The 19,144-nt window shown below is 36.0% G+C and overlaps 1 protein-coding gene across 3 annotated transcripts in view; it reads right to left on the reverse strand.

Annotated features, from left to right (window-relative positions):
• Positions 1–794: 794 nt before the first annotated feature.
• Positions 795–19,144, reverse strand: part of xxylt1 (xyloside xylosyltransferase 1) — a 45,521-nt gene continuing 27,171 nt past the window's right edge. For all 3 annotated transcript variants that reach the window (XM_051912002.1, XM_051912001.1, XM_051912003.1), the window contains one exon: positions 795–3,400. In XM_051912002.1, the coding sequence (XP_051767962.1) occupies positions 3,004–3,400 (397 nt within the window). In that variant the 3' untranslated portion in view covers positions 795–3,003. The remainder of the gene's footprint in view (positions 3,401–19,144) is intronic.

Genomic DNA, 19,144 nt, shown 5'->3' on the forward strand with positions numbered 1-19,144 from the left:
TGCGCATGACGTCAACATTATCACATATTCGCGTGTTTGTAGTTTACATGGAGATGATAATGGATTTCAAAGCTTGCAATTTGAAACCCATTTTTAAAAGTTTGCATTTTCAGGCCCCCCAAAACTCTGTCGTGCAAATGAACGGCCAAGACGCAGAAAAAGTTTTACGTTTTTAGTTGAAAGCGGTGTCGTGTAAATGGCCCCTCAGACTGCAAATGAGTTCAAGACAACATCTCATTACTGAAAGGAAAACAAATATTAGAAAATCTTTTGGTTAACACTCAATTTTGCTGTTAATCTTATTGAAGTTGATATAAACTGCTAAAGATCATTCTAGACTGCTACTCTGAGATGATTTATACATAAAACATGTACATGTAATTATCCAAAAAGGGACATAAGAAACACTCCAAACAGGGGGACAAAAGATTCTCTGCAGCAGCTGACAAACAGGATGAAAATCATGATGATTGTGTTTTGAGGTGACAGAATTTAGGTCACATCGCCGCTTTGATTTCCTCGACACTCATGCTGCAAAACACTGCCAGCTCAGACAATGCTGTGAAAATTGGAACAAGTTGAAACTGGGATAAAGGACACAGAACTCCGCACAACACATAAGGATGCTTGATCAAATAACCGAAACCCATCCTGGAAATTCAACTGGAGAGTGATCCAATGATTGTGAGAGCTCCACTTCCAAATCAAGCTGATATAGCCACACTACAACATGCAAAATCATGTAGACTACTGCTCATTTTTAATGCATAAAGGAAGAGAAATGTAAAAGAAACTTAGGAAATAGCATGAAATTTTATTCTGACCAACAATACATTTGAATTAAGAGAACGATATATTAGATATATTACTCCTTCACTTCTGGAATTTTGTTCATTAGCTACATTCAATTTCTATGGCATACATTACAAAACAAGTGATTGTTTTACATTCAAAACTCAAAATTGAAGGAAAAACAGTTGGCTATGTAGAGAAAAATAACCTGTTCTGTATAAGTCTAGTTTGTAAGAACTTGTTTTGCTCCATCAATCTTCCCTGAGTGGTTCCTTTGAAAAAGATTTGTTCACAAAAACAAGGCAAACACACACACACACACACACACAAAAAAATGCATATGATAAATGTAATCCAATTTTGTGTAAATTGTTCATAAAGCAAATTGTGATGAGCCTTTATGCCTATTTATAATACCGTTCAAAAGTTCAGGGTCAGTAAGATTTTTTTTTTTTTTTTTAAAGAAATTACTTAGAAATTACTTTTATCCATTAAGGGACAGGTCCATTAAATTGGTTAAAAGTGACAGTAAAGACTTTCATAATGTTACAAAATGTCTATTTCAAATAAATGCTGTTCTTTTGAACTTTCTGTTAAAAAAAGAATCCTGAATGAAAAATTAAGGGTTCCACAAAAGATATTAAGCAACAGTTTTCAACATTGATATAATGATAAAAAATGATGCTGAAAATTCAGCTTTGCCATCAGAGGAATATATTACATTTTAAACTAAATTCAAATAGAAAACAGTTATTTCAAATTGTAATAAAATTTTACAACATTACTGTTTTTACTGTATTTTTGATCAAATAAATGCAGCCTTGGTGAGCATAAGAGACTTCTTTCAAAAACATTAAAAATCTTTCAGACCCCAAAGTTTTGAACGATAAATGTACAAAGTAAGATTTACACAGAAATATGCTCTGCTTATCTTTCATGAATGAGACCAAATGTAAATTATCACATGAGAAAGAAAACAGGGGAAAAGTGTAAATTTATGTTATTGGAAACTCTGCTGAGACCAGCAGATTAAAGGTTAATTAGTTAAAAATTTTGCCTTTAACTTGATCAGTCAAAAATAGGTCTCTTTAACAGAAACGGCTAGACAAAACATGACTACACTCCCACCAAAACAAAAAACAAATGAACTGAAATCCCAAAACATGCAGTCCTTAACTTCACAATATTCAACTATTAACACAGAAGAGCTTGAAGTGGGATCTCATGTCTGCCTGGCAACACATGTGAGGACTCATTACCAAGTTCTTTCTCTCCAGCCTGTTGATTTGGCTTTGCAGAGATTATGACGCGCATTTCACACAGTCCTGTGCAGAGTTTCGCCAACAGCAACATCGCTCAATAAATGCCAGCCAAACACAACAGCTAGTGCTCTGCCCTCGAAATCTAGCGTATATCTCCCTCGGGGCAGAGGCTGTTCCCTTTGGAATACTCCAGCAAATCCCACTTCCACATTTCTCAGGCGGATTAAAGCACTTTGGCAAGAATGTTTTCCTGATGAGACCGATCAGATGTTCTAGATGCTATCTTGGCTATTCTAAAGGCGATACAGTTGCACATCACAGAGAAAACAGATTTCCAACGTCAGCACTCACACATGCAAAAAACTCAGGAAAGTGGGTCAACACCCTTTTCCCCATCATCTCTGCATAAAAACGGAGAAATGGAGTGGAGAATGTGGCATAAAGTGGGAATGCATTGCACAGAATTAAAGTTAACAGAGATTAAAAACAGTAAAAAGTGCATTACGGAGATAAGTGGTACCTCAATGTGACTGCAAGAGTGCAACTGCACCTGTAAACAATACAAAGAGTGGCATCAAGGTAAGGAAAAGAGCGCCATGATTGGCTCCTTCCCAACCTGCTGTCTAAGAGCATTTTGATGAGACACCTGCATGAGGAAACTACTGAAAGCTGAGTCAAAGCCATACTGAATTGAGAGAAAATGAACTAGAATTTAAACCATTTCTTTCAGCGAATTTGGAAAGGCACCAACAGCCTCAAGGGTGTTAAATGACTGAATAATGTGGTAATGGTTGGAGTATATAGTGTAAATGTGATAGACATGGTAATGCTACACTATTAACACCTCTAACAATGAGTCGCTTCTGCCTCGGTTTAAAGTTTGTTCCATATGTGCGAACAAAATTCAAGTTTAATCAAAAATGTAGCATTCAAAGACGCACTTTGACCCTCAATCATCAGGTATAGGAGTGTTGCAATTGCCGTGGTAAATGTGCACCGGGCCATCGCAGTGATAGTACAGCTGGAAGACGTCGCCATACCCATGTTCCCTCCACCAAGTGCAAAGCTGACGGTTCCAGCCACAGGAAAGTGGGTAAAACAGTTCCCTATGCTCCATCCCGATCATGGTGAAGAAATCCTGATCGCCCAGATGCCCCCGGAAGTGGTATTTCTCTGCGAGCCGGGCCACCCGCTCGGGCTGCAGAAGCTGGTTGTATAAGGTAGATCGACGCATGGCATTGAGGTTCAGAAGCATTACGCCACTGTTGAAGCCAGGCAGACCATCTGGTGGAGGGTCGCCTACACGGGACTTGGGATTCTCTTTGCGGTACTGCCAGAAAGTGTGCCTAAAATACACAGAGAAGACATTGGAGAGAAGATTTAGGCAAATAATTATAGCTTTAGTATCATACCTAGGTTTACAGATACAGATAACCCTTCAACCCTTCAAAAAAGAAAAAAAAAAAAAAAAAAAAACGGAAAAAGAAATTTGACTCCGCCAAGGTTTTTGTTCTCAACTCAAAGCAAATCAATTTTTGCAAATAAAGCTGTTTTTAGCTCAAGAACTGAGGTGAAAGTAATGCTGTTTCAGGGAGTAGAGACTTCACTGAAGAATAGTGAAGCTTAAAAAAAAAAAAAAAAAAAAAAAGGTACGCAGACAATAGCAGAAGAACAATATTTCAGGTGAAGGATGCATAAATCATAAATAAGTACATTAAGGTCTAAAAGCAACAGAGAGCTGTTCTACAACAGAGAACCAGAACCCTCAGTTCAGACTGAACAATGCTAAAGTAGTCACATAGAATGGCTAAATCATAATAACTCTGAAGTATTAAGTTGGAAAGCGAAAAATTAAATCTGAGACTTTGATGTGAGATTGACCCAAGGCTATAAGCTTGAGGCAAACTCAACACATGGGCTGTGGCATGTGGAAAATCCTGAAAATCCTAGCATGTTTTATGAACTGGGATTTTGCGGTGACGAAGCATGTGGGCTGGTGAAAGTCCAAGACCACGCACTGCTCATAACGAAGACTGTGGAGTGCTAAATCTATGCTTATTCAAAGTAGCTTTGATCCATCAAGTCAATGCCCCCTGCAGGGAATTCCTCAGAGGTTCTCCTGAAGTTCATAGATGCTCTCTTGCTTTTAAAAAGCCCAAGCTGTGTAGGAAACAACAAAGAGATTTCTGAAGCTGCTGCTCCTGGACCGCTCATTTGACAGCAGGAGAACAGAACCAGATGGGATGACACAAACTTAAAGCTTTTATCTTTCTCCCAGAGACTCCAATTTCGTGGAAGTCCAATCCAGGGGAGCATTTCGTAGAGAACGCTTGCTAGTCAACAGGAGCACAGGTAAACAAGAACATGACAACACTAACTCAGGGGCACTCCAAAGTTTGAAGCTTTGTTGAAAGAGTTCTGTGAGATTCCTGTTCCTCTAACAAGTCTTAATATAAAGTTCAGGTATAAAGTTAATTCTTTGTTTAAAGGCTTGTCCTGCATGTTTTATTTTTAAAATGCAGCCAACATAAATTTGCATGTCGAAAGATTTTGTTTGTAAAGATACACAGTACATTTTTAAGCAAAAGAATTTACCCAACAAATGAAAATTTGGTAATCATCTACTTGCCCTCAAATTGTTCCAAATCTGTATGACTTACTTTCTTGTGTTAAATATATGATATTTTGTAAAATCCAAAATCTCCAAAAAGTAGTGATGGGCGATTTCGAAATTTTGCATTATTTGTTTTGAACCAGTGATTTGGAGCTCAAATGAAACTGCCAAAGTCATGAGATTTCGGTAAACAAGTCTTCTTTAAGTCATAACAGTTTCTAAATGTTTCGAAATATCATGGATTTTACTAGCGTGTGGCGTTTCCAACGCTTCGAAACAGCTAATCATTTTGCAAAGCAATTGAGCGTTCGTGAAGACCCGCCCCCTTTAGTTACTGTTGCTATGTCCGACAAGTCAAAAATATTGTCACGCAGTGAAAAATACAACGCAGAGCAAAGAGGAAGCTGACAACGCGTCGACAGACAAGACAGAGCAGGTTACTTTTGATATGAAACAAAGTCTCAAATTCCAAAAATTTGTAATTTTTAAAGAAATTTAAACAATAAATACCGTTTTGTGGCTCTTTAATATGTCATGACAGATCGCTGTAGCGCCTCAGATCAAGCGGCTCATGAACCGATCATTTCTTAATTTATATCATCAAATAAACATGAATGAACCACATTTCAACCACAGAAAAATGTCAGTAACACATCATTTTCAAGTTCAAGTCCACCAACGTTAATCTAACTCCCCTGACTGCTTTGTCGGACAAAATGGCGGATTCTGCGTTATGACTGGTTAGATCGCCTGTCAATCAAACTCCCGGCAAAGGGTCAATTGATTCAATTGATTAAAGTTTCGAAAAGCTTCTCCCATCACTACCAAAAAAGAACAAAAGCACCATAAAAGTAGGGCTGAAACTAACAATTATTCCGATAATCAATTATCTTATGTAAATTAATTATAATATGATAAAACATTTTTTGTATTAATTCTAATACACAATAATTCTACAAATAAAACAAATATAAATGTATGAATGCATGCTTAAATCAAGTTTAAATCAAGTAATACATTTTAACAAAGAAAAACAAACTCACGAATGAGATTTGAGAGTTAAATTTCCAGTTAAATGGACTACTTTTATTTGTCCCTTTTTTGTCCTTGACAGACCCTGTTCAGTGCTTCTTCATTGGAAAAGTGCAACAAACTGATTCTTCAACATAATGTTCCACAGAAAAATGGCATACTGCTCAACAATGACATGACAAAATGATCATTTTGGAGTGACCGATTCCTTACGTTTTCACACCTGTAGGTCGTTTTCTTTGTTCCGTAACAGGGACTAAATTTGCACAATGTTGCGTTTTCTTCTTGGTTTGGTTCGCTTACACAAGGAAACATTTCACAGCATACCAAAATGTGTTTATGCAAATCACATGTAAGTAAATCTGTCCAGTAATTAGTTCACCTGTTTACATTCCTCACCACAAAAACTCAGTAAATCAGACACTGCTGCTATTTATATAACACATTTCCTTTTATTATGATACCGATTAGTCCGTTGATCCGTTGAGTCGGATTGCTTTCTCGCCTCAATCGAACCAGAGTTCGTTTTCAATCGAGCCGAGACCAAGCGTTCTCGGAGCGACTGTTTCAGTGTGGATCCGAGTGCGATTGCCGTGTTCATATATGCCTAATCGAACTGAACAAAGGGAGAAAATGCACCAGGTTTCGAAACAAATGCTCCAAACGAGCCAGATGTGAAAATGCCCTTAGATAAAGATTAATGCACCCAATCAGTCCAAGCACTAAAAATGTTAAAACATATTACTGAAACAGTGACACTTCTGTGCATCTCTATCCCTTTAATTCCAGCACCTGCGTTTCTGTGGTGGTATGACAGAATATTTAGACCATTCTCTGTGAGTTTTCTAATTAAATATTCATGAGGAGATATGAAAAATGCGGCATGCTAGATCTAAGTGCGTGGCTGAAGCACTCTGGGTCAGGATGTGCACGTGCCTGAGCCGTACCTAATGAATGAAGCTTCAGAAACATCCCAATTATAGCCGCATTTTTTCAGTCTTTAAATGGAATTTGTGAAGTCAGAGTCAAAAATGGCGGGTGTCACCACGCAAATGCGCATCAACAGTGTGGGTTGAGAAAAAAAAAAAAGAATGGTAACTTCCTGTGTCATCTCTTCAGCTCAGCATTGACATTTTAACACAAACAACTTTTCCCTGCTGTTTAACGGCCTCCTCCATAAACTCCAGAGGAATGTCAGATGGCACTTCCACATTTCATGTCTAGTTTTACTGTCTTTTTTATGAGTGGCAAGACCTATTTGTCTATCTGAGAGGATGTACGTGCTCTGCAGCAAAAATCTAGAAGAAATCAACACGATCAACAACTAGATGGCTTTTACATGTCATGTAATGACTCAGGAATGGAAATGCGTTTATAATGGATGCATGCAAACAAGTAATGCATACCATGGTGTTTTTTCAACAACAACAACAACAACAAAAAGTGGAAAAATATTTAATAGCATGTATTAAGGATGCATGAAAAACTACCTCTGAAATTAGCATCAGAAAATACAGCTGTGGTTAAAATGACAGATGAAAATCTAAAATACAGGTGCTGGTCATATAATTAGAATATCGTGAAAAAGTTCATTTTTTTATTGTAAATTATTTTAAAAAATGAAACTTTCATATATTCTAGATTCCCTACATGTAAAGTAAAACATTTCAAAAGTTTTTTTTTTTTTTTAAATTTGTTGATTAGAGCGTACAGCTAATGAAAGTCCAAAATCCAGTATCTCAAAATATTAGAATATTTACATTTGAGCTTCATTAAATGACCATCCCTACAGTATAAATTCTGGGTATCTTTTGTTCTTTGAAAGCACACTAATGGGGAAGACTGCTGATTTGGCAATGGTCCAGGAGACAATCATTGACACCCTCCACAAAGAGAGAAAGTCACAGAAGGTCATTACTGAATGGGGTGGCTGTTTACAGAGTGATGTATCAAAGCATATTAAATGCAAAGTTGACTGGAAGGAAGAAATCGGGTAGGCAAAGGTGCACAAGCAACAGGGATGACCGCAAGCTTGAGAATACTGTCAAGTAAAGCCGATTCAAACACTTGGGAGAGCTTCACAATGAGTAGAATGAAGCCGGAGTCAGCGCATCAAGAGTCACCACACTCAGACATCTTCAGGAAAAGGACTACCAAGCCACTTCTGAACCAGAGACAACGTCAGAAGCATCTTACCTGGGCTAAGGAGAAAAAGAACTGGACAGTGAACAGTGGTCGAAAGTCCTCTTTTCAGATAAAAGTAAATTTTGCATTTCATGTTGAAATCATGGTCCCAGAGTCTGAAGGAAGACTGGAGAGGCACAGAATCCAAGCTGCTTGAAGTCTAGTGTGAAGTTTCTGAAATCAATAATGATTTGGGGGGGCCGTGACGTCTGCTGGTGTTGGTCCATTGTGTTTTATCAAGTGCAAAGTCAATGCAGCCATCTTCCAGGAGATTTTGGAGCACTTTATGCTTCCATCTGCTGACAAGCTTTATGGAGATGCTGATTTCCTTTTCCAGCAGGACTTTAGCACCTGCCCACAGTGCAAAAACCACTTCCAAGTGGTTTGCTGACCATGATATTACTGTGCTTTATTGGCCAGCCAATATGCCTGACCTGAATCTATGGGATATTTTCAAGAGAAAGATGAGAAACAGTCGATCCAACAATATACAGATGATCTGAAGGCTCAATAGTGCCTCAGCAGTGCCACAGGCTGATCACTTCCATGCCACACTTCACTGATGCAGTAATTTGTGCTAGGAGCAAGTTGTTTGCTGTAATATGTCCTGCCAATCAAGTATTGAGTGCACAAAAGAACATACTTTAAAGAACTTGAACTTTTCTGTTTTGCAGATCCATTTTTTGATTGATCTTAGGAAATATTCTAATATTTTGAAATACTGGATTTTGGACTTTCATGAGCTGTACGCTCTAATCATCAAAATTAAAAAAAAAAAACTTTTTAAATGTTTTACTTTCCATGTAGGGAATCTAGAATATATGAAAGTTTCATTTTTAAAAATAATTTATAATAAAAAAATGAACTTTTTTATGATATTCTAATTATATGACCAGCACCTGTATAATATAATAATATTTTAGAAGAACATTTTACAATTTTTATAAAAATATATGATATTACATTGTATTATATTTTTAAAGAAGATTTTATAAAAATATTTACAAAAAATATATACAGCCATTTTATTCCAAACATTGTTTTTAAACATCATTTTCACAGCCATTTCAAAAAGTGGTGGAAATGTTCATGGCCTTCAGTCTATTTTACCAAATCAAAATTAAATTTAAAATAAAACTGCTTTGCATTTGCTAGGGCATTCTGGATGGATGCGGATATGAATAATTAAAATATTTCGAGTTAGATTTTTGTCCAAATCCTGTAAGTAAAAGCAGTAGTTACAGTGAAGCTAGCCTTAAGAAACACCATTAACGAGGTGATATTTCCACTGCCTCTTAAAGGCTAATAGGCCCAATGGGCTTTTACACATGAAATAAACATTTCCTTCAAATGGTTTCATTCTTGGAAACGACAGCATTATGCACTTATACACAATCCATTTCTCAAGTCCAAAAATACCAAAAATAAACAAACACTATAGGTGGAAGATTTTGAAAATCCATATATTGTGAAAGCTACTGCGGTGAAAAACACCATGTAGCTTGTGTGTAACAGAGCCACTCACCTGACACAACAACACACTGCAATTAGTTGCTCGAAGCTTGAGTATTTCAGAGCTTTCTCCTTTATTAAAAACAAATTAAATGCTAATGGATTTGCTTTTTAGGACATTAGAACCTGTGTAAAAACAAGAGAAGACTTCAAAAAAGGGAGAGAAATGAAAATTACCACCCCATTAAGGCACCCAGTGTGACAAAGAGAAGGAGGAAGCTTTATTCATCAAAACCAGTTTAAGATTTTTTTGACAAATATTTAATTAAGTATTCAAATTTTGTAGAGTAAGTTAACACTCTAGCCTAATAAAGGCAAGGTTTGACAATTTCACTAAGTTTCTTTATAGGCACTGAGAGAGACTGCTGACACTTACCCTGTCACTTCATAGTGCTAGCTCATTTTTCTGCTATTTTTCCTCAATCATTTGAGGAATCCTGTGTGTCACCAGTTTGGAGCTTCAGCACGCACCGCACCTGCCACTGGGAAATGATCTGCTATTTGCCTCAAGCAGAGGCAGCCAAGCGCCTATTTGAAACATGTCAAACAGCGGCTCTCAAAAAAATGAAAGAACAATCTGTACTGAGCTCTTTGTGTTTTACAAGAACAAACATTTCTATGTGCCAAAAAAGTGGTTCAGAAACAAAAACAATGCTGTCATCCCCCAATACACAGTCTTCTCATAATGCCTAATGAACACTGTAAGACATTATCTGTTTTTGTTTGTTTCCTTTAACCCTAAAACAAAATGCAATGCGTAATTCAAAATACAGGTAAAATACCATGTGAAAAATCAATACAGAAAACAGTAACTGTACATTGTGCCCAATTTTTACTTTTCTTAGAGCGAAGGTGTAATATAATGTAAGAATTATATTATGTGAACTCAACAATCATATTCATTATTCATTGATTCTTCTTTGCTATATTTAAAATTTTCCATTCTATAAAAGTCTACTGCTTATATACGTTCAGAAGCTCTATCAGGTTTGTGGAATTGCACACACAGACCAGCCACTAGTCATGTGACTATAACTGAAAGCTAAGACCTGAAAACTGGATTTACAGAAATCATTTCACTTTTAAGAAGTGTTTTCTCAACATTGCAACATTGCATATCTAATCAGCTCCTGACGAACACATTAATTATTACTTGAATTATCACTTAGGGAGTCATTTTACCATGTATTACTGTCTCTGGAAGGCTTTTGTCTTTCAAACACATTAAAATGTGCAAATTCACATTTCATATTTACACCTTTTTGTCAGCTGTCATCTTTGCCCTAGGTTAATTTAAATTAATAAGTTAAGCCAAAAATAATTAGTAAAAAGTTCACGTTTTTCTGATGTCAGTTAATACATGACAGGTGAAATTTTTTTTAAAATATTTTTTAGTAAATGTATTATTTTGGTTGTTTTTATTTTAAAATTATTTATTGACTATATTTATTATTTATTAATTATGATTTACTTAATGGCTTTTCATTAAACTCATGAACCCCTGACGTAATGCACTTAATATTTAATGCACTTCATGTTGTTGATAAAGAATGCAATATATTTTCTTTCTCTTTGTATTTTTTTTTATCCTGTTCAAATCAATGTGACAAATGAGTTTGGTCAAAAGTAATCTAAAAAGTAATCAAATCTAAAATGAATAGATTACATTACTAACTACAATTTTTGTCATGTAATTTGGAATCAGTAACTGACTACAATTTGTAAGTAATCTACCCAACACTGTATGTGTATATATGTATGTGTATGTATATATATATTATATATATATATATATATATATATATATATATATATATATATTAAAAATTATAAAAAAATATTCATTCTATGCTCATTAGAGTGTTGTGTCGTTAGTTTAGCAACATGTTAGCAACATGTTTGGATTAGTTCACCCAAAAATGAAAATTCATCAATTACTCACCCTCATGTCGTTCCAAACCCATAAGACCTCCATTCATCTTCAGAACACAAATTAAGATATTTTTGATAAAATACGATGGCTCAGTGAGGCCTGCATTGCCAGCAAGATAATTAACACTTTCAGATGCCCAAAAAAACCCCAAAACAACGACTTCATTCAACAATATCTAGTGATGGGCGATTTCAAAACACTGCTTCATGAAGCTTCAAAGCTTTATGAATCTTTTGTTTTGAATCAGTGGTTCAGAGCGTGTATCAAACTGCCAAAGTCACGTGATTTCAGTAAACGAGGCTTTGTTATGTCAGAAGTGTTTCGAAATTTTAATGGTTCACCACTGGGGGGCGTGACTTTGGCAGCTGGATACAAGCTCTGAACCACTGATTCGAAACAAAAGATTTGTAAAGTTTCGAAGCTTCATGAAGCAGTGTTTTGAAATCAATTTGAAATATTGTTGAATAAAGTCGTTATTTTGTTTTTTTGGTGCACAGAAAGTATTCTCGTCGCTTCATAACATTAAGGTTGAACCACTGTAGTCACATAAACTGTTTTAAATATGTCTTTAGTAGCATTCTGGGCATCTGAAAGTGTTTGCTGGCAATGGAGGCCTCACTGAGCCATCGGATTCTATCAGAAACATATTAATTTGTGTTCCAAAGATGAACGAAGGTCTTACGGGTGTGGAATGACATGAGGGTGAGTAATTAATGACGGAATTTTTGGGTGAACTAACTTTTTAACATCAAAGTCTATCATGTGGTAGACACTTCCCATGTCGAATGCCACCCAAAATGGCTGCTTACAATTGTCTGTGACAATTAGGATGCTGCCTTATAGCTCGCTAGGGTTTTAAAAAAGAACTAGTAACATAGTTATATGGACATCAGACAAATTCAAACAACAGTACCAAAGGGATGATGATGCCCTCTGGGAACAGGGAACAAAGTTCAAAAGTTTACCGCCTGCTGACCACTGAAACGCAGTGTGCTACTTTTAATCTTGACAAAGCCCTTGGCTAAAGTTCAAAGCTGAATATTGTTATCTGATCTACTATGATTTATGATACAGACAAAAGTAGCAGGAATTCTAGCAGTGTCACCATGAGCATGAAAGGGATTCCGCACTCAAATACAACAATGAACTATTCCTTAAAAGACATACACTTAATACGATTAACGTGTACTCATCCTTTTCATAACAATGCACATCTCAAGAAGTCAGAGTACCTACAAAACAACAACAACAACAACAAAATATCAAACACAAAAGATGCTATTAATATAAAATCAGTGTGGTAAGTAAAGATAAGACTTGCTGGAATTCCCTGCAGAGTATGTGAAGAGAATCAGGAAGAGGGATCTTATGCAACAAGTTTGTGAAATATTAAACACGGCGCTTGGAGAAGCCAGCTGAATTTTAATGTGTCATCAAAGATGAGCATTTCATTGCCGATGGCAGCCGCTGAACGAGGCCACGGGAAGCCCCATCCATCAACGCTCAGCTCTAAAAGTCAGGAACTAACTGGGACAGAGGAAAAGAATGATTGGAGGGGAAGAGAGCGAGCGAGACACAGACAGGAAAGATACGAGCCTGATGGAGGAAAAGCAGGGGAAATGAATCCTTGTGAAAACCTGCGTGAGTTCTGGCATAAAAAATTTAAATTGAATCTATTCATGAAACAAACAATGAGACATTTCTGAACTGTGGTCAGATGACATTTCCATACTAACATTGTTTGGATGCACGCAGATCATAGTTAAATAGCAGTACCATCAAACCATTGGGATGTAGAAAATGTGGACAGAATCGCAGCATCCAGTCATTAAAATGGAATTTACTGTATAACGTGGAATGTCACAGAATGAATTTGATTCATTTAGTATTAAATCCAGAAAAAAAAAAATCTAGAATTTTTCAAAGTGTAGCCTAAATAAAACAAGGATTAATGAAATACATTTTACAAGAAAATACTATTTTAGACTTTCTACTTCCAAATCTCATGTTTAATTCAATGCGTTACTTTGTGAAATAAATGTTCACTAGTGTATGTTCATTGTTCACAGATGGCACAGCACCAGATACTCTGCAACGTCTCAGTTCAAATCCAAACACAATTAAAATCCAAACACAAAAGTCCTGACATAATGTTTATGTCAGGACAACTGGTTCAGAAAGCAAGAGTGCCTTCCTTCCAAACAATGTTAAAGCTCAGAGCAGAGAAAGAACAGAGAGAGAAAGCACTAGAGAAAAAAAACAAAAAAAAAAACATGAAGTGGTAATGACGTGGTGCCAAATACAGTAAGTGAGAGCAGGATGGGCCCAGATGCAGTAAGTGACGTAGATCCGGAGCCGGAGTGTTTACGGACTGGACACGGGTCTTAATTTGCAGACCCTGAGGCTAGACAAAGCCCTATGGTTACACAGGAGTACAGATAGAAATCTGTTTGTATAGACTGGAGTCCTGTCAGCACTGCCACAAGGCCTGGCTGTTTCTGCAATCACTTCCTGTCCTGAAAGAAAAAAGCCTGGCATCACAACTCCTGGGGAAAAAAAAAAAAAAAAAACTGGAACGATATAACATTTTAACAAATAGTACGGCTCCAATGAATGTCCTTACGTCATCACAACACTGATACTGGAAAAATAAAGCTTCTGATCTACTTATATTTCATGGGGAATTTGCTTTGACAGGCTAACTGGAATTTGAAAAAGACCACAGACAAACGATGGAACACAGCCCAGTATAATGCACATTAGCATGCAAATTTAGCCTACATATAAAATTTAAGTTTCTATGCATAAATGCACTATGCAAAGTTTCTTTAACTATACAATGATGCACAGACTTTTTACACTCTCTCTATTTTACTTTGTCAACTAACAATGTCAAAGTTACGGAAGCCCAATTATGACACCACATAAGAAAAAAAATCATGCTTTGGTAAATCATAAAGTCATAAAAAGGCAAAATTATGAGATACTAATTAGACATATGCCGATATTCAGTAATAAGATATATCACGAGAATGAATATGCACAATACTGTTATTGCGGGCACTTCAAAATACCGTGAATAATTATTTATTATGAATTATTCCAATTCTTATAATGCATTTTAAGAATACTTTCCCCATAAACCATATAAAAAAAAATGCACAAAACCGCTCATGCTGCGTCAAAGGGAAGCGCACTCAGATGTAAACAAGCCCAATGTGCATGAGAAGCACATGGCGGAACAAATGAAGGAGACGCGCTGAATGAAAGTGCACGTTCACTCTCTGACAGCAGAGGGCACTGATGGAACAGCAGAAAAGCAGCGGTTACCCCGGAAAACCCGTAAAAAAGCTGCTGCGCTACTGAAAAGTATTTAAAATGCTTCAAACAATCAAAGATTTGCACTGTAATGATTTTGACCATATCAAAAAAAATATTTTTTAGACATTTCAGGGAAATCTTCATCAGACAAGCAGGAATTCCAGTTATCCGTGAGCGCACAGACAGTCTGACTGGACTGCCAAATCTGCACATGCCAAGATTAATGACAAACGATGTCCAGCTGGAGCAGATTTGTTTTGTGCTTGAGCAAACATTGCAAAATTCTTCAGTCTGATGCTTCCATTCTTTGCTGGACAAACTTTATTCAGGGTGGTTGGGAAGACGTAAATATCGGCTATGTAGCTGAGATGTTTGTGTGTTTCACTGAACATGTGTAAAGTAACACAGACTGACAGCACCTTAAATGGTTGTCTGAAGACAAGACTCGCTGCTGCTGTAATTAACACGGACAGAAGGCAGGCCCTTCACAACTCACAGCTGAGAAAATGGCACAAGAACACTACTTAAATGATAGACACTAGACAAGTGCTCACCAACAAACCACCAGGGGCTTCTCCCAGACACACACAGCAAAAGAACATCAGGGTTAACATCAGGACAGGGAACACAGGCACAAAAGCTTCTGTAATGGCGAAAACAGTCCTAAAAGAACACTGTCAGACAAGACAGAACACACTGGACATGACAAACCATTTCTAACACCACTTTTAAACATATTGCTTGGTCGCAGTGTGTGTTACAAAAAAAAAAAAAAAAAAAAAGGTCATTCAGTGTCATATCAACCAAACTTCAGAAATTTCCCCCGGCTCAAATTTTTGATTTTGTTAATATTTTTCTGAAGAAAGACAAACATAAATAATGATATTACAAAATATTACATGTCATGGATGTATATTTACTGAGTAATCCAATATTTTGTAAAGGCAATTCAAAATGACAATTTTTACCTGAGATTTGGAGCCAAATTACAGGAGGTAAAAATGATTTTAGAAAGATGGCAGCATTATTATTTTAATTTTACACAGAGATTGGTAGGTCTATTAGTAAAAATCTGTTGACTTCAGCCATTTTGTTGCATTATATGAACTTCTGTGTTTTTTGCTCCAAGTTTGCATGCTTGTAACTCAAGAACTATTAAAGATCTCTTAGTATCCTTTTATATTTTGGTTTTTAACAAACTTTTCTTTTGGTATATCTTTAAGGCCCTATATGGCTTTATTCCAAAGACACTGGGATCTCCATATGGCTCTAAAAATGAGTAAATTGTTAAATTGTACACATTTTCAGTTGTCAAAAACCACATGTGGGTCACTTTTCATACAGCTTATACTTTTTTTCTTTCAAAGAGGAACAGATGAAGAACAAATTATGTTGAAATCGTCAGATTTCAGGCTGTATATGGTTCAATTCCATAGATATGGGGATCTCAATGTAGGTCCATTTTGAAATGGTTGAATTTTACCCATTTTTAATGGTCAAAAACCAGATGTGAGTCACTTAAATGCATTTAAATGGGAATGTCTGAAGAATATACAAAGTTGAAACTAGAAATATATATTGTTTCCCTCAATCAAAACGATTGATTGATTTATTGTCTCTACTTATATAGATACAAAAACCTGATACTGCATACATTTACTCAGCCACAATGGTAACTGGTAAAGGTAATAGCAATTACCATTTTTCATCAACTACTAATCTAAAATCACCCACTAAAATGATTAAATGATGATGGAGTAACTTAGATCTGAATAGGCTTGTCCTCTACAGTCCATTTGTTTGTCCTTTGACCCCAGCTTCCCTCTCAGGATTTTAATATTCATGTATTACATTTAGCAGATTAGGGGATTTTCAGGTGCAAACGGCACAATTTAATATGCAGCCACTGCATGAAATCTGCATGCGCTGTAAAACCACCACACAGAGATGGAGGAAGACCTTTAGTTAAAGAGATGTCTACAGACCTCTTCCATAGTTGAAAGAACCCAAATATCAATGACACCAAAAAATGGCTTTGCAATTTTGCACACTGATGCTTGATCCAAATCTTAAAGCAGCCTACAAAGACAGCAGCATCAAGGCAGTCTCAAAAACCACATAGGTCTTTACGGATTGTTTACAAAAGATTTCTCTTCTCGGAACAACTAATCTCCATCCAGACTTTATGAAAACTACTCATTTTTTTAATTTTCATACCCAAGCAATAAATAAATAGGAGTATTCATAAACAAATAATAATTTATGTTTGAGTTCCACAGGGAGGTAAAGGGTGTGTGTAATTGTTGACATACTGAAGCTCTCAATCCGATTAGAGAATTCCCAGCTCTGTGTTTGCATTCATTCAGAGCCATGCGCTCAGCGAGGATTCCAGACCCCTGGCACGCTGCCATGCTCCATTTTGTGCCCTGGTCCGATCAGAATAGAGGCCAGTGGAAGGGAGAGGCTCAAGTGATCCTGAGCTCTGGCACCTCTTTACATCCCACTCAGCTTTTCTGTCCTGCTTCATACATTCTATACAAGCAACACAAATATGTTCAAATCTCCCCAAATAGTAACATTAAATTCCTTTTAATATTTAATATAAAAAGATTTTTCAGAAAACTCTGGGGTGGCATGGTATAATAACTTTTCCAATCAATTCCCAATGGATAAAGTTCAGTTTATCTAATTGAATATCCTATACATAAAAATAGTAAAATTGCATAGCAAATGATTTATGCTGATTTTAAAGGTCTGGGAGCACAACCAAAAGGTTGTACGTTCAATCCAAGAATAGTTTTTACACTTAAAAAAACAAACAAAACAAACAAAAAAAGTATTGTTTTCCAGTAATAAATACATATACACCCTTAAAAAAAAATGTACATTTACTTGACAGGCAAAAATAATATATTTAGGTTATTATTTTCATAGAATATACTGTATCTCTAATTAAGATATTGTTTTATACAATATTTTTATATAAATTAAAATTATGATGATTTTATATAATCATATATCATTATTATTCTTCTTAATTTATTATGTATATTTATTTTAAATAATATATTTTCAATTAAGCATAAACCTAACAAACCTTTATGAAATGTACGCTTTAAAAATACTTGATTCAACATATAATCTCTGAAAACAAGTCTCAATATCTTATGCAATTCTCAACATCTTAAACTAATTAATATATATATATATATATATATATATATATATATATATATATATATATATATATATACACACACACACACACACTTCATTTTAGGGTCTTTTAACTAGTTGCTTATTAGCATGCATATTGCTTGAATATTGACTATTTATTAGTACTTATTAAGCACATATTAATGCCTTATTCTTCATGACCTTATTCTACATTCTTAATCCTACCCAATACCAAAACTTAATATCTAGCGTACTAACTATTAATAAGCAGTAAATTAGGAGTTTATTGAGAGAAAAGTTGTAGTTAATAGTTTATATGTGTTCCCTATACTAAAGTGTTACCATTTATATAATTCCAGATATATTCTATTAATTAATTAATTATATTTTAAAATATTTTGCTTCACGTAAATGTATCTTTATGTGTGTTTATATATTTCACTGGAAACCAAGACAAAAATACTAATTTAAAAAAAAAAATGTTTTGCAAAGCTTGATGCTTTATTGTGTTAGGGTTAGTTGCTCCATTTGGGTTAGTTGTTAGTTGTCTGTTGCTCCGGATAAATGACAACCAACTTACTCCCATCCATATCAAGAGAAAATCAAAGAGGCAACCTGCAAAACAAATGAGCAAGAATGTAATGTAATGTAAGTCTTTCAGACGTGAACCCCAAAATAGTTACACTCACCATGCTGTAAAGTCTGGCCTATCATTTCTTTCTAAAGACTCACTTCATTAGCTAAAAAGCACATTAGCTAAAATAACTCTTCACTAGCTAAGAACAGCTCTGGAGAGAAACAGCGGTAGCTATCTTCAGCCCTGCTGTGTGTTCTTTCTGCCTCAGTTGCAGCAAGAGTAATGCAACAACACTGAAAGAACCACACACCTCAGTGCCAAGAGACACCCGAACATGCTGCATCAGTGGAAACGAGAGGTTTTGGCAGCATAGGGAGCATTACCAACAAAGCCTAAGGCCTATGCCAGAAGGCATGGAAAAGACCAAAAGTTTATTACAGCAGCCTAGGGGGTCATTGTACTGGCACAGGTGTTAGATGTTATCACCAAACCCCAGTGCTGCTGTTGCTGACGTACCACAGTATCTCTTGGCTGATTATGCTTTTTTCATCCTTCTCAATTGTTTGCGTACAGTAGTGTGTAGTCAAGAGAACGGTTGTGGAAAACCTGCACTCTGTTGTGGAGAAAAACCTCTCAAGGGGACAATTTTTCCATCAGCGTAGCTCGTTTCTTTTATCCAGAAATAATATTAGCTCCTCGCACAGCTGAAAGCCTGACCACTACCACATCAGCTGAAGTAT

This window comes from Ctenopharyngodon idella, chromosome 11 (assembly GCF_019924925.1).
Source record: "Ctenopharyngodon idella isolate HZGC_01 chromosome 11, HZGC01, whole genome shotgun sequence".
Classification (NCBI taxonomy): domain Eukaryota; kingdom Metazoa; phylum Chordata; class Actinopteri; order Cypriniformes; family Xenocyprididae; genus Ctenopharyngodon; species Ctenopharyngodon idella.